General features: G+C 43.4%; 1 protein-coding gene and 1 long non-coding RNA gene across 2 annotated transcripts in view; one reads left to right on the top strand and one right to left on the bottom strand.

Annotated features, from left to right (window-relative positions):
* LOC134980596 (uncharacterized) overlaps positions 1–226 on the bottom strand; it is a 40,874-nt gene extending 40,648 nt beyond the window's left edge. The window contains exon 1 of the long non-coding RNA XR_010190442.1: positions 26–226. This is a non-coding gene — a long non-coding RNA (uncharacterized LOC134980596). The remainder of the gene's footprint in view (positions 1–25) is intronic.
* AKAP6 (A-kinase anchoring protein 6) overlaps positions 1–17,926 on the top strand; it is a 389,266-nt gene that overhangs the window by 241,464 nt on the left and 129,876 nt on the right. Inside the window, exons 8-9 of the mRNA XM_063947473.1 lie at positions 8,329–8,468; positions 9,486–9,606. Of these exons, the coding sequence (XP_063803543.1) occupies positions 8,329–8,468; positions 9,486–9,606 (261 nt within the window). The remainder of the gene's footprint in view (positions 1–8,328; positions 8,469–9,485; positions 9,607–17,926) is intronic.

The following is a 17,926-nucleotide window of genomic DNA, read 5'->3' on the forward strand; positions in this document are numbered from 1 at the left end:
CAAACATGAAAAGAAAACAACATACCTTATATGCAAAAGATAACCCGCGAACGGGACACACGCCGGAGGAGGGGGTGGGAACTGTATCCGTCCTGTACTCCCCGGGCTGTGGTGACGCCAGCGCGTCTGAACCGCATCTGTCGTCACTTCCTGGAAACCGGAGCTTACACGGCAACCATGGTAACCGGCGCTTCCTGGCAACCAGGCTTCAGATAGGCGGCAGCGCTACTGAAAATAAACAAAGTGCAACATAGTAAAGTAAACCAATACGGTGCCCACAAACAATGCATGCATGTACATACAAATGGACCACGTCATTAAGAAAACACTTGTTAAAACAGTAATAATTAGTCTAAACAAACTACGTTATAGAAGTCGGGATATAGAACATGAATAGACATACCAGGGCAGATACAGATAGCCAAGCTAAAATTGGTATATTTGTGCGCATTATTTATGCAAAATATCAGTATGTATATATCTAACCCATATATATAGCTGCCCAAATATGTGGCTTCATATATACATAATGGGAGCTACTCCACCATGATTAGATGGACCCTACTATATATCACTAGATTCCATAACTGTCAAGTTAGCACTAACTGACAAACATGGTAAGTCCAGGATGTTACTGAAAGACACTCCATTGGATCTTGTCGTTGAGGCCCTTAGGTTTGATGGTGTCCAAAATGTACATCCATCTGGCCTCTTTCCGTAGGAGTTGACCACCTCGATCACCCCCTCTTATAGATTTGGGGATGTGGTCAATAATTTGAAATTTCAGTTCCTGCAGAGAATGTCCTTGTTCCGCAAAATGTTTTGCTACCGGCTGGTCCGAAGATTTCCCCGAAATAGCATACTTGATAGCCGATCGGTGCATAGCCAGCCGTTCACGTGCACAACGTACCGTCTTGCCCACGTATTGTAGCCTACAAGGGCACGTAATCAGGTACACTATATGAGTGGTAGTACAGGTGACCACATGTCTGATGGAAAACACTTTACCTGTGGCCATAGAACTGAAAGAGGCTCCAGGCTGCATACTGGTGCAAGTCGTGCACCCGAGACATCTATAGCAGCCTGGTGCTTTGGTCAAGAAGTTAGTTGTAATACATTCCTCAAATCCTGTAATATCTGTGTGGACAAGATGATCTTTAATGCTCTTACCCTTTTTATAGCAAACCAGCGGACGTTTGTCCCTGAATGTGGGTAATTTTCTGTCTGAAGCTACTATAGGCCACATAGCTTTAAGGGCCCTGGGTAGTACGGGACTGGAAGTATTGTATTTGGTAACAAGCGGCAAGATTTGTTGCTGAGGTTTTATCCCCTTGCTTAACAATACTTCCCTGGGTATACTGGCAACCTCCTGTTTATGTTTCCGTAGCTCTGTAGGATGTTTATAATGTTTGTAAAAGCATAAAGTGATTAGAAGATAATTAGCATTTATCGAGCTTCAAATTATACCCCTTTCAGACCGCCAGTGTGTAACCTTGGTTATTACACATGAGCGCACAGTCATCCGGGTTGCTGTGCAGTCTGAAAGGGCCCAGGGGAAATATCCCAGGTCGAGCGACCAGGATTGAATACGGCTTCAACTCGGGTCGCTGTGCGGTGTGAACGGGTTGATGCAACCCGTTTCCTGTTCACACTGTATGGACGGGCGGCGCTTGAAGATCATCTGATCTCCATGTGCCACCTCCTCACGCAACACCAAACCAGCAATATACCGGGCTGGGGACAACAGTGAGAAAAAGGGTCTCAGGCGGGTCTCACCCGTGTACGGCTCCCGGGTGAGACCGTCAAATGCCGTGTGAAAGGGGTATTAGCTGTGTGTTAAGCTTTCATCATACCTTATTTGAAGACACTGTAGTAAAGCTGGGTACACACCTATACAATCAAGGCCAGATCACCACATGTTGGGTGAATGGGATGCTGATAGTATAGGTGTATATGCTGTACCTGCAGCAGCGTTTGCCGATAAACAGCTTATTGCGCCCCTGTCGCATCTTATGTGCTGTGTAATATTTATCTGCCCAACATCCCAATCCCATAGCAGCCTGTACACACTGGGCTATTTGTAGCTCAGTGTGTACGGGGCTTGCAAGGAGCACCCAGGGGGTCAGCCTGGCCTTGCAGCACTCGGCTGATTGAGAACATTTACTGAGTGATCACAGAGGTGTGTACCCAGCTTTATATTAAAAATGATCAATGATAAAGGGTCATTATCTTTACAAACCAAGAAAGATGCAGTTACTCAGTACCAATGTTATTTCATTTTCCTTTTGTGCTGTTTATAAATTACGCTGACAGTGGTAATCTCCCAAAGCTTGCTTTGTGTTATTGAAATGCACAGATGGTATCATTTGGAAATTATTGATTTCAAGCTAATTTCATAAATGATGACACCCTCAGACACCCTGCATCTATATGGCAGTATGTGAATCGGGTGTCTCCATTATAGGGATGAGCTAAAGTGCAGCAGAATTTGGGAGGTGTGATATGACAGCAATATAATCTATGGGTTCTGCTTTTTCTTCATTATGGCGCACGCACTTATATATTTGTATATTACACTTTTCACGAAATTCTCAGTCTGTCCATATTGCCGGGACAACCATTGTTTGAACTCAGTATGCTGCGTTATATGGTTGGGGCATAACAAGAGAAACATTAAGGCATAACAATAATTAAGAGGGAATTCCAAGCAGAACACTTAATGCTAAATCCTGTCAGAGAAGGATAAAAAAATGTTTAAAACCCCCCCCACACCTAAATGCATAATGAGTTGAATCTTACATGTAATGGGTTTGACAATGAAGCTCATCTCCACTCGAATCCTAGCAGACAAGAAATGCTGCATAAAGATAGTCAGTGCAGTACAACATGTGGCCAGCCAGTGGCACTGTGGAAGCCAACGCATTGTTCTTTGCAGAGCAGTGTGATGTGTTTATTTTTTTAAGAGCAGCTTTGCAAATTATGTTTGTAGTCTGTTATTGTTATATACAGGTTACATGTATATTATTATTTGTATGTGAATATAGAAAATATAATGTGGCGGTATGTTTAAAGGCAAATGGTATGATTCCTAGGCTATATTACTATTGCAACCACATATTTACACTGTTGCTATTTTTTTTAATCAAGTATTTTTATTGATTTGACAAAGTTTCACACAAGTTAAAAGAAAAAGACAAACACAAAACAGAGCCGCACTAACAAAAAACGTTTAAAGAAAATAGTGATTGTAAGAGCATATGCATACATCCGCGTCATAAAATGTAACAGTACATACACGAAAATAGATGCCGGAAACGGATAAGGAGAAATGTTGCAGAATCAAACATTATCACTAAAAGCATATATAATAAGGCGTGAGCTGACGGAGGAACCTAGTCAAACCAGAAACCTGGGGCCTGGGCAGAAAGTCAGTGCAGCGAAAGCATGACAGGAGTCTTGCCACAACGACCAGACTTTATCAAACTTAGAGGAGCATTTTCTATTCTGATACATAAATCACTCATGAGGAACAGTAACAGTAATACCCCTTTCACACCAGAAATGCAGGGCCTAAACCCGGGAATTCTGCCACGGGCTCATCCAGGGACATTCCCGGGTTGGGCCCGTTTATACCAGCATTTGGAGCCGAGACATCCCGGGTCTGCACCTTTCATACTGAACCCGGGATGGCCCTGCATTTTCTGAGAATGGGCGTCTCAGAAAGAACACAAGACCAGGAAGTGCCCTGAAAAGCCAATCAGCATCAGCAGAGGCAACCCGGGAAGGTGGGACATGTCCCTGCACCATTCACACTGTCCAGGTTCAAGGGAACATCCCGGGACCAACCCTGGTCGATTGAAGGGTTGAAATGCGGGGACAGAAATCCCGGGTTTTTGTCCCTGTACCCTTTCACACTGAGAAATTTCCTGGGTTGATCCGCGTTCATGTGTTTTAACCCGGGAAATTTTGGGTTGTGTGAAAGGGGTATAACTAGCACTATCCAGGAGGAGAACGAGGGGGGATCAGATACCACTCGAGTATGGCATAGCCAGATTAAGAGGGGGATGCAGGGCATACTGTACCCCGGGCCCCCCTCTGTCAGGGGGCCCCCCAGGCCAGAGCATACTGACATCATTAGCTTTCCCTTTTATGCATCAGCAGAACCAGACAGCCAGAATGCGAGCAGGACAGAATGCAGTGCAGGCAAAGACACAGGAGTATCAGATTTCATGAACTATCAATGGAACTTCCCAACAGGAGAAATAGGAGGGTGGAGAGAGCTGTAAGTGATACAGAGTGGGATCCCTGTGTCACTTACAGCTCTCTCCACGCCTGGGTGGCTGAGTCCTGTGTAACTTATCTAATGAGGATCTAGAGAGAGAGAGACACACACACACACACACAGAGTCCTCCTGAGTCCTGTCCCAGTGTGTAAGTTGTACAGAGGCTGCTGCTATTTTTGCATGTGACAAGATAAATTATACATTTTATTTTTCTGTGTGTATTTTAAGGTTGGTTAAGTTGTCTTTGTTCCACTACAAGAATATTTTATAAAATAGTTGTCTTTCAATTATGTGGAGCTATAAACAGTACCCAGGCATTATTAAACTATTAATTTAAATCTAGTATACACCATTAGCTAAATGTAATATACACAATCCATTCCTCCCCCCATGACCAATTCCAGGAGGGACAAAATGCTCTCTACCTGGACTTCCTTCTTAAGTTATGATTGCAATCACCTGGGTTGAATTACCTTTCTTATCAATTAAATAGTTTAACCCAGGTGACACCAATCATATATTAAGCGGGAAGTCCATGTAAAGTGCATTTTGTCCCTCCTGGATGGGTCATGTTGGGAGGTATGCACAATCTTATACACAGCCCCCCCCCCCCACCTTCCACTGGGGCCCCCCCTGTCTAAAGTGCCCCGGGCATCCCCAAGGCTTAATCCGGCCCTGGAGTATGGGCAATACAAACGCTAGCCAACATTAAAAGGTTCTTTACATATAGACATAAAGGAACAGAGAGAGAGAGTCCTCCAAGTTGAAACCAAACAAGTACAGAAGCAACCACCTTAGGCCAAATAGAGGCCACCCTAGGACATGTACGTAGAAGATGGCAGAAGTCAGCAAAGGGAGCAGAACGTGTAGGACGTAAGTCAGAAGAAGACCCACCAAATACAAGTCGAAAAGGAGTACCCAGTATAAAATCTCACTCTTCATCAGTGAGAGCACCCAGACCTACAATCCAGTGAGAACTAAGGCTGAACATATCCCCTTTTCTAGAAGAAGAGAGGTGAGAGGAGTAGGCCAATGAAATGGAGCGGTGCCCAGGTAGTGTACACACTAAGCGACGAACTGGAGACTCAGAAAGAACCGGAGTAGTACGCCTCCACTGTGTACAAAGAGCTGCAGGTATCTATAAAACAGATGCGCTGGAAGACCATATGTAGTGGACAGAAAAGCAAATGTACGGAGAACCCCATCTTGACACATTTGACAAATAGAGGCCGGACCAAAGAACAACCACACAGAATTACCATCAAGTCCACATATCTCAGAGAAAGCTAAATTATGCCAGATCAGGGTGCAGGAGTCTAAATCAGTTTCCCCCCAAATTCTACTCACAGCCAACCAAACTCTAGTATTATTTATTTATTTATTTATTAACAGTTTCTTATATAGCGCAGCAAATTCCATTGCACTTTACAACTGGACACAATGCTAAGACAAAACTGGGTAATAACAAACAGTCATAGAGGTAGGAAGGCCTGGCTTGCAAGCTTACAATCAATGGGCCTGTTGTACTAAAGGAGGACCGCGAGCAAGTGATGAGTGGGCCAATAAAAACTGTTAGGGAGTAAAATGAGAACCCACCTTTTCTTGGAGAGCTACAGAAAGATCTCCCTGATCCAAAGGGGTAACCCACTCTCTCACTTAGTAGAGCAGCAAGATAATTAAGGCACAAGTCAGGCAGAAATAAATCTCCCTCCCCTTTAAACCTACAAAGAGTCTTATGGGCAATATAAGCCCTCTTATTCCCCAATAAAAGAGGTAATACACCAAGTAATAACCGCAAACTGGGATAGGGGAACATAAACTGGAGAGAGATAAAAAAATGTAAGAATTTGGGTAACATTATCCTCTTGATAAGATTGACACACCCAGTGACTGAGAGAGGAAGCTTCCGCCACACCTGATATTTATTCTTCACATATTCAATTTGGGGGACTAGATTTCAGAGTATAAACTCAGCTGTGGAGTGGGAAATCTAATGCCCAAATATTTGAATTCTGTACGCCACCTAAAGGGGAAGTCATGGGGAGAAGTTAGGGGGGGGGGGGGGGGGGGAATAGGAGAGGGAAAACCACATACTAAACATGAATACTAGAGTATAATCCGTACTCTACCAAAGTAAGAAGGGCAGGCAATGAAGTACTCATACACAGTGTCGGACTGGGGCATGTAGGGCCCACCGGGGGGATGCAGTGGTAGGGGCCTATGTTAGGAGTGTTGCCAGTCTGCTGAGGGGGCGTGGCCTGCCACATCATTGGTTTGACTAACCATTAGAGAGTGCAACGTCTGGGCCTCTTCATAAATATATACAGTAGATTCAGCTGCTGCATGCCTGATAATGTACCAGATTAATAACAGATTAATAACAGCAATGCACTGTAGAAAATACACCATAGTCCAGTATAAGGTAACACATGTATTATGTATAATTCAAGTGCACAGTCTGGAACCTGATCCTTAGAGCAGGTGGTCTGCCCCCAGGCAGTGGGGCCCACCGGTGGTTCCCCTTTACCCCTGTGGGCCAGTCCAAGCCTGCTCATACAGGTTAGGAACAAGATCATATCATCAGCATTTCTCATTAACCACAATGCTAAAGCCAGAGATCTCCGGAGAGGACCTGTTTGCACAAGTCAAAGGCTCTACAGCATACCTCCCAACATGACCCTCTCCAGGAGGGACAGAATGCTCTGCTCCTGGACTTCTGTCTTAATTTATGATTGCCAGCACCTGTGCTGAAACACCTATTTTTATCCATTAACTTGCTCCAGACAGGTGCAGACAATCATACATTAAGAGAAAAATCCAGGAGCAGAGCATTCTGTCCCTCCTGGAGAGGGTCATGTTGGGAGGTATGTCTACAGCACAGGCAAATATAAAGGGGACAACAGACAACCCTGCCATATCCCCCTTTCTAATAACAAGGTTTCCATAATGAAACCATTCACTCTAAACGCCCATACACACTAAACGAGTCCCCGCCACCGCCGATATTGGCGGCAGCGGGGGTGCCGGCAGCGGCAAGTGCATACACACTTGCCAATGCCGGTGGGGAAGGGAGTGACGGCGGGGGGAATAATGCCCATGCTGCATCTGCAACATGGATGTTGTTAAAGTTGACCTCCCTCGTCTGTTGAGACAAGGAAGGAGGTCATTAATGCATCGTTAACAACATTGAGTGCACACACTAGACGAGATTGTAAAAGATATCATTCAGATTGGCCATTCTGAGCGAGATCTTTTACTTTCTCGTCTAGTGTGTATAGGCCTTAATTCTAGTAGCCGGACAAGGATATAAAAGTCCAACCCATGCCACAAAGTTGGGCCCCACACCAAATCTAACAAGTACCTCCCAGAGAAAGAGGCACTCTACTGAATCAAAGGAATGGGCCTCACCCAGCGACACAACCAACCACCGCATCCTCACCCATCTTGTTGTCAGGCTTTTGTAAATATATAAATAGTCTTCTAAGATTAATGGCCGTGGATCTCCCCGGCATTAAGACCGTTTGATCGGGATGAATAATTCCAACTTTCCATGTATGACTTTATTAAGCTGAAAAGCCAGAGATGGGTCGGTATGAATCAGGATAAAGTGGATCTTTGCCTGGTTTCAGAATCAGGGCAATTATGGCCTCAGCCATGGAGGGAGGAAGAGATACAAGTCTCTGCCCTAGCTAAATACGCCAAGAATCTACCAGTGCCATTACCTTGTATATAGTAATCATGAGCAGCAAACATCAAGCGCCTGCGAGAATTGTCCAGCAGAAAATCTGTCCATTGTTATGTCAGCTAACAGGCCACTAGCCAAATAAGCTGCCTCAAAAGCTCCTCTCCAATTCCTCCTCGCGTTTTTTATGAAAAACTTTTATCTGTGCATCCCTAGAGATCAAGGAACCCCTAGGAAACTGCATTCCTATCAAAAAATCCATCCACACTGATGCTCTTCTGGTTGCTTTAAATCATTCACTGTATTTTCTTGTGACTGGTGTTCCCCCACGCTGTCTCTAATCTATGTCTCGTCACTCTACAGGTGGATGGGTCTCTCAGTTCCATAGAGGCCCAGAGAGATGCTGTTACCAAGATGTCACTGCAGCTGAGCAGTGCAGAGTATTGCAACACAGCTCATCACACTAACCCAACTCCTTTAAAGAGTAGCATGAGAAATGACAGGTAAGGGCGTCTCTGTGTTTTGCTCCTTAAACACCTTTAACTATCCTCCCCTGAATACGGATTAACAATATGCATGTTTGCAAAGGGCCCCATACACTAGAACGATAATGCCTGATTTCAGCCAATTTCGGGCATTCGGGACGATATATCGGGTGAAATGGGGCATTTTGGAGGTGTTTCCGATCCGATCCGATGCGTGTTCCCGTGTGGGTCGGATCGGCTTTCCTAGATCGTTAGTGCTGCACTATATGTCGGTTCCCGCAGTCATGGCTGGGATCGCATACGATATATCGCATGCAAAATGTACCAAATCATTTGGAATCGTATGGAACCATTCCCGGGAAGCTTCCAGGAGAGTTCAAGTGAAATCGCCTCCGACTTCAGCCTCAGACTTATCGTTCTAGTGTATGGGGCCCTTAAGACTAGCTTAACCAATTATATGTGTGGCAATATATATTATTCAATGATTCTTATGCCAAACTTTTAAAATGACTCTTGAGGTGGTGTTTATGTTGCTATTAATGTATATAAAGGAGTTTTAATTTTGACAATTTAATTTTTTACCGGAGAAGTCCATAAAAATTAATATTTTAATAAATTTACATAAGTCTGTTAAAGGGAATGTGCAGCTGTTCTTTCTTTGAACATAGCATACTGTTCATTTACACTAGCATAAAACGGGATGCGTTTATGTGACCGGCGGTCTCCACACTGTTCCAGAACCCTGAATATCCCGCCGGTCGGCATGCCAACCAACAGGAACTATTCCCATGACACCCATAGAGCGGGAATAGAACCTGTGGCGAGCACACCGAGCCCACTGCGTGGTGATCCTGCAAGGGGCTTCATTGCATTCGCCCTCCCCCCGCTCCCGCCGCCATTCTAACAGCCAGGATCCCAGCGTCGGCATTGTGACCGCCGGTCACACATACCCAGCCCCATAAAACAATCGACCTTTGAGTAATGCCCAGGTTACCCTATGAATGCCTTAGAGTGACAAATCTCTTCTACCCGCAGTGTCCAACTGGTGGAGGCAGAGTGTCAGGAGTTCTGGGAATGGCTGCTTGACATGGAGGCCACTGTGCAGAACAGTCTTGGGTTGCTGGTGTCTGAAGAACAACATCTACAGATGTGCAAGGTTGGCATCTAGTAACTAGAATGATTGGGGGTTTAAGTCTGTAATCTGGGAAATCAACATACTGTAGCAGCGTCATATTGCGTTACAGCACACCATACAGTACATCAGTGGTCCCCAAGCTCAGTCCTCAAGGCACCCTAATAGTTCAAGTGTTCAGGATATCCATGGTTGTGCACAGATAGTTAAATCAAATTGACTAAGGTACTAATTAAGTCACCTGTGGCCTAGCATGGTTGTCCTTAAAATCTGGACCATTTGGGTACCTTGAAAACAGAGCTTGGGAACCTCTGCCCAATACCATGTTCCACAATACATCTTCTCTAGGAACACTAACATCCAGGTTTTAATTGTGTGCCTGCTTGAGCACAGGTGGATTGATTAGTATCTCTGTTGTTTTGATTCAACCATCTGTGCTCAAGCATGGATATCCTTGAAACCTAGACTGTAAGTGCACCTTGAGGACTATGTGGTCTATTTACTAAGCCTTGCATGGAAATAAAATCGCTGGAGATATAGTACCAGCCAATCGGCTCCTAACTGTCATTTTTCAACACACCCTGTGACATGGCGGTTAGGAGCCGATTGGATGGTACTTTATCTCCAGCAACTATCTCCATCCAAGGCTTAGTAAATAGACCAGTAAGTTTGTGAAGCATTGTTGTGGAAGATAGAGTATATGAGCTAGTCAAGTCAGACCCGCTATGTAACCCCCATCCCTTGCCCTTCTATTATTCAGTATACACTAACATTGCTCACATAGGAAGATTTTGTTTGGTAAATTTAGACATTTCGACCACATTGATCATTGTACCGTAACAAAATCCAGTATCATTTGAACACACAGTATGTGATTAAGTATCATGAAACAGTGACCCCATTCTTGTGTAATTATTTGACCTGGACATCTGGGAGCCCGTGCCTTCACTGCAATCCAGTTCTTTAATTCGCAAGGTTTACTGTTATGGTATACCACTGGGGTCTCAGAGTAGCCATATCTCACCAGCAGTTTTATTTCTGTAAGGATATTGCGGAATCCATTAAACCCCCCAGTAGTTCACTGTAATACACAACAAACATTACTGCTGTGCCATACGGCTGGGGCAGGAAAGTAGGCATATTTTAGAAGCTGTTATAGATCAGAAACAATAACAGCTGTGTAGGGAAATCTCAGGAGCAGTAATAGCTCAGTTGGGCTGTTGTCTCTCCGTATCAGTAATATCTCAGTAGGGATATCTAACAAGCACTCATATCTGAGGCGAGCTATCTGACAAGCAGTGCAACGGATATGTGATGTCATCATGTAAGAACAGATTTGGAGAAACAAAACAATAAGGTTTGTGACTAGCTGACTACGTATCACACTTATGTATCACTAATACATTCATAATTGCAATGTATATACAGTACCTCAGAAATGGTGCTGTCTCCCAGTATGGCTTGCTGCTGACAAGCATTGATATCCCATTAGTGCTATCTGAGAATTATAATTTCTGTCATGATTCCCCAACATACAGAACTTCATAATGTGGGCACTTTATAAATACAAGATAATGATCATCGCAGTGGCTGTAATATATTATTATATGAGTATTTCTAATGCAGTCATTTCTTTGGGTGGATTGCTCAAAAGCGTTCATTTTCAGTATGGTTTGCTCACAATAATTATTACCACAGTACTGGTATCTCTCAGGGATTAATATCTTAATATCCATAAGTAATATCTCTGTATGGATTTTACAAGCAGTAATATCCCAATATGAATATCTCACAGACAGTAATATCCCAGTATAGATATATCTCAATCAGTAATATTCCACTATAGATATAACATACAGTAGGCATTAACATCCCAGTATAGATATCTCACAGACAGTAATATCCCAGTATGGATATATCACAGACAGTAATATCCCAGTATGGATATCTCACAGACAGTAATATCCCAGTATGGATGTCTCACAGACAGTAATATCCCAGTATGGATATCTCACAGACCGTAATATCCCAGTATAGATATCTCACAGACAGTAACATCCCAGTATAGATATCTCATAGACAGTAACATCCCAGTATGGATATCTCACAGACAATAATATCCCAGTATAGATATCTCACAGACAGTAATATCCCAGTATGGATATCTCACAGACAGTAATATCCCAGTATAGATATCTCACAGACAGTAACATCCCAGTATGGATATCTAACATACAGTAACATCCCAGTATGGATATCTCACAGACAGTAATATCCCAGTATGGATATCTCAAAGACGGTAATATCCCAGTATAGATATCTCACAGACAGTAATATCCCAGTATGGATATCTCATAGACAGTAATATCCGAGTATGGATATCTCACAGACAGTAATATCCCAGTATGGATATCTCACAGACAGTAATATCCCAGTATGGATATATCACAGACAGTAATATCCCAGTATGGATATCTCACAGACAGTAATATCCCAGTAAGGATATCTCATAGACAGTAACATCCCAGTATGGATATCTCACATACAGTAACATCCCAGTATGGATATCTCTCAAGAAATAATATTCCACTATAGATATAACATACAGTAGGCATTAACATCCCAGTATAGATATCTCACAGACAGTAATATCCCAGTATGGATATCTCACAGACAGTAATATCCCAGTATGGATATCTTACAGACAGTAATATCCCAGTATAGATATCTCACAGGCAGTAACATCCCAGTATGGATATCTCACAGACAGTAATATCCCAGTATAGATATCTCACAGACAGTAACATCCCAGTATGGATATCTCACAGACAATAATATCCCAGTATGGATATCTCACAGACAGTAATATCCCAGTATGGATATCTCACAGATGGTAATATCCCAGTAAGGATATCTCACAGACAGTAATATCCCAGTATGGATATCTCACAGACAGTAATATCCCAGTAAGGATATCTCACAGACAGTAATATCCCAGTATGGATATCTCACAGACAGTAATATCCTAGTATGGATATCTCACAGACAGTAATATCCCAGTATGGATATCTCACAGACGGTAATGTCCCATTAAGATCTCACAGACAGTAATATCCCAGTATGGATATCTCATAGACAGTAACATCCCAGTATGGATATCTCACAGACAGTAATATCCCAGTATGGATATCTCACAGATGGTAATATCCCAGTAAGGATATCTCACAGACAGTAATATCCCAGTATAGATATCTCATAGACAGTAACATCCCAGTATGGATATCTCACAGACAGTAATATCCCAGTATGGATATCTCACAGATGGTAATATCCCAGTATAGATATCTCACAGACAGTAATATCCCAGTATAGATATCTCACAGACAGTAATATCCCAGTATAGATATCTCACAGACAGTAACATCCCAGTATGGATATCTCACAGAATAATATCCCAGTATGGATATCTCACAGACAGTAACATCCCATTATGGATATCTCACAGACAGTAATATCCCAGTATGGATATCTCATAGACAGTAATATCCCAGTATGGATATCTCACAGACAGTAATATCACAGTATGGATATCTCACAGACAGTAATATCCCAGTATGGATATCTCACAGACAGTAATATCCCAGTATGGATATCTCACAGACAGTAATATCCCAGTAAGGATATCTCACAGACAGTAATATCCCAGTATGGATATCTCACAGACAGTAATATCCTAGTATGGATATCTCACAGACAGTGATATCCCAGTATGGATATCTCACAGACAGTAATATCCCAGTATGGATATCTCACAGACGGTAATATCCCAGTAAGGATATCTCACAGACAGTAATATCCCAGTAAGGATATCTCACAGACAGTAATATCCCAGTATGGATATCTCACAGACAGTAATATCCCAGTATGGATATCTCAGACAGTAATATCCCAGTATGGATATCTCACAGACAGTAATATCCTAGTATGGATATCTCACAGACAGTAGTATCCCAGTATGGATATCTCACAGACGGTAATATCCCATTAAGATCTCACAGACAGTAATATCCCAGTATGGATATCTCATAGACAGTAACATACCAGTATGGATATCTCACAGATGGTAATATCCCAGTAAGGATATCTCACAGACAGTAATATCCCAGTATAGAAATCTCACAGACAGTAATATCCCAGTAAGGATATCTCACAGACAGTAATATCCCAGTAAGGATATCTCACAGACAGTAATATCCCAGTATGGATATCTCACAGACAGTAATAAACCAGTATGGATATTTCACTGACAGTAATATCCCAGTAAGGATATCTCACAGACAGTAATATCCCAGTATGGATATCTCACAGACAGTAATATCCTAGTATGGATATCTCACAGATAGTAATATCCCAGTATGGATATCTCACAGATGGTAATATCCCATTAAGATCTCACAGACAGTAATATCCCAGTATGGATATCTCACAGACAGTAATATCCCAGTATGGATATCTCACAGATGGTAATATCCCAGTAAGGATATCTCACAGACAGTAATATCCCAGTAAGGATATCTCACAGACAGTAATATCTCAGTACAGATATCTCACAGACAGTAATATCCCAGTATGGATATCTCACAGACAGTAATATCCTAGTATGGATATCTCACAGACAGTAATATCCCAGTATGGATATCTCACAGACAGTAATATCCCAGTATGGATATCTCACAGACGGTAATATCCCAGTAAGGATATCTCACAGACGGTAATATCCCAGTATGGATATCTCACAGACGGTAATATCCCAGTATGGATATCTCACAGACAGTAATATCCCAGTAAGGATATCTCACAGACAGTAATATCCCAGTACGGATATCTCACAGACAGTAATATCTCAGTACAGATATCTCACAGACAGTAATATCCCAGTATGGATATCTCACAGACAGTAATATCCTAGTATGGATATCTCACAGACAGTAATATCCCAGTATGGATATCTCACAGACAGTAATATCCCAGTATGGATATCTCACAGATGGTAATATCCCAGTAAGGATATCTCACAGACGGTAATATCCCAGTAAGGATATCTCACAGACGGTAATATCCCAGTATGGATATCTCACAGACGGTAATATCCCAGTATGGATATCTCACAGACAGTAATATCCCAGTATGGATATCTCACAGACAGTAATATCCCAGTATGGAATGGATATCTCACAGACAGTAATATACCAGTATGGATATCTCACTGACAGTAATATCCCAGTAAGGATATCTCACAGACAGTAATATCCTAGTATGGATATCTCACAGACTTATGGATATCTCACAGACGGTAATATCCCAGTAAGGATATCTCACAGACGGTAATAATAAGAATTTACTTACCGATAATTCTATTTCTCGTAGTCCGTAGTGGATGCTGGGGACTCCGTCAGGACCATGGGGAATAGCGGGCTCCGCAGGAGACAGGGCACATCTAAAAAAGCTTTTAGGTCACATGGTGTGTACTGGCTCCTCCCCCTATGACCCTCCTCCAAGCCTCAGTTAGGTACTGTGCCCGGACGAGCGTACACAATAAGGAAGGATCTTGAATCCCGGGTAAGACTCATACCAGCCACACCAATCACACCGTACCACTTGTGATCTGAACCCAGTTAACAGTATGATAACAAAACGAAGTAGCCTCTGAAAAGATGGCTCACAACAAGAATAACCCGATTTTGTAACAATAACTATGTACAAGCATTGCAGACAATCCGCACTTGGGATGGGCGCCCAGCATCCACTACGGACTACGAGAAATAGAATTATCGGTAAGTAAATTCTTATTTTCTCTAACGTCCTAGTGGATGCTGGGGACTCCGTCAGGACCATGGGGATTATACCAAAGCTCCCAAACGGGCGGGAGAGTGCGGATGACTCTGCAGCACCGAATGAGAGAACTCCAGGTCCTCCTTAGCCAGAGTATCAAATTTGTAAAATTTTACAAACGTGTTCTCCCCTGACCACGTAGCTGCTCGGCAAAGTTGTAATGCCGAGACCCCTCGGGCAGCCGCCCAAGATGCGCCCACTTTCCTAGTGGAGTGGGCCTTTACAGATTTAGGCTGTGGCACGCCTGCCACAGAATGTGCAAGTTGGATTGTGCTACAGATCCAACGTGCAATCGTCTGTTTAGACGCAGGAGCACCCATATTGTTGGGTGCATACAATATAAACAGCAAGTCAGACTTTCTGACTCCAGCCGTCCTAAACTATATATATATATATATATATATATTTTTAGGGTCCTGACAACGTCTATTAACCTGGAGACCTCCAAGTCCCTAGAAGCCGCAGGCACCATAATAGGTTGTTTCAGGTGAAAAACCTGACACCCCCTTAGGAAGAAAACTGGAGACGAGTCCCAGTTCTGCCCTGTCCGAATGGAAATTTAAATATGGGCTTTTGTAAGACAAAGCCGCCCATTCTGACAATCGCCTGGCCGAGGCCAGGACCAACAGCATGGTCACTGTCCATGTGAGATATTGGTCAACAGCATGTTCACTTTCCATGTGATATATTTCAAATCCACAGATTTGAGCGGTTCAAACCAATATGATTTTAAGGAATCCCAACACTATGTTGAGATCCCACGGTGCCACTAGAGGCACAAAAAGGGGTGTATATGCAATACTCCCTTGACAATCTGGACTTCAGGAACTGAAGTCAATTCTTTTCGGAAGAAATTCTACAGGGCCGAAACTTAAAACCTTAAAGAACCCCAATTTTAGGCTCAAAACACTCCTGTTTTCAGGAAGTGTAGAATTCGACCTAGTTGAATTTTCTTCGTGGGGCCTTCCTGGCCTCACCCACGCAACATATTTTCACCACATGTGGTGATGACGTTGTGCGGTCACCTCCTTCCTGGCTTTGACCAGGGTAGGTATGACCTCTTATGGAATGCCTTTTTCCTTCAGGATCCGGCATTCAACCGCCATGCCGTCAAACGCAGCCGCGGTAAGTCTTGGAATAGACATGGTACCTGCTGAAGCAAGTCCCTTCTTAGCTCCCCAGGCCCTTAGTCCTCTGTGAGCATCTCTTGAAGTTCCGGGTACCAAGTCCCTCTTGGCCAATCCGGAGTCACGAGTATAGTTCATACTCCTCTATATCTTATAATTCTCAATACCTTGGTTATGAGAAGCAGAGGAGGGAACACATACACCGACTGTTACACCCACGGTGTTACTAGGACATCCACAGCTATCGCCTGAAGGTCTCATGACCTGGCGCAATACCTGTCCCGTTTTTTGTTCGGGCGGGACGCCATCATTTCCACCTTTGGTCTTTGCCAATGGCTCACAATCATGCGGAAAAACTTCCCTATGAAGTTCCCACTCTCCCAGGTGGAGGTCATGCCTGCTGAGGAAGTCTGCTTCCCAGTCGTCCACTCCCGGAGAGAACACTGCTGACAGTGCTATCACATGATTTTCCGCCTAGCGAAAAATCCTTGCAGTTTTTTCACTGCCCTCCAGCTTCTTGTGTCGCCGTTTCTGTTTACGTGGGCGACTGCCGTGATGTTATCCCACTGGATCAATACCGGCTGACCTTGAAGCAGAGGTCTTGCTAAGTTTAGAGCCTTATAATTTTGCTCTTAGCTCTATCTATGTGGAGAGAATTCTCCAGACTTGATCACACTTTCCTGGAAATTTTTTCCCTGTGTGACTGCTCCCCAGCCTCTCAGGCTGGCCTCCGTGGTCACCAGCATCCAATCCTGAATGCTGAATCTGTGGCCCTCTAGAAGATGAGCACTCTGTAATCACCACAGGAGAGACACCCTTGTCCTTGGATATAGGGTTATCCGCTGATGCATCTGAAGATGCGATCCGGACCATTTGTCCAGCAGATCCCACTGAAGAGTTCTTGCGTGAAATCTGCCGAATGGAATTGCTTCGTAATAAGCCACCATTTTTACCAGGACTCTTGTGCAATGATGCACTGACACTTTTCCTGGTTTTAGGAGGATCCCGATTAGCTCGGATAACTCCCTGGCTTTCTCCTCTGGGAGAAACACCTTTTTCTGGACTGTGTCCAGAATCATCCCTAGGAACAGTAGACGTGTCCTCGGAAAAGCTACGATTTTGGAATATTTAAAATCCACTCGTGCTGTCGTAGAACTATTAAAGATAGTGCTACTCCGACCTCCAACTGTTCTCTGGACCTTGCCCTTATCAGGAAAGCGTCCAAGTTTCTTTTAAGAAGAATCATCATTTCGGCCATTACCTTGGTAAAGACCCGGGGCGCCGTGGACAATCCAAACGGCAGCGTCTGAACTGATAGTGACAGT

This window comes from Pseudophryne corroboree, chromosome 12, assembly GCF_028390025.1.
Source record: "Pseudophryne corroboree isolate aPseCor3 chromosome 12, aPseCor3.hap2, whole genome shotgun sequence".
NCBI classification, from domain to species: domain Eukaryota; kingdom Metazoa; phylum Chordata; class Amphibia; order Anura; family Myobatrachidae; genus Pseudophryne; species Pseudophryne corroboree.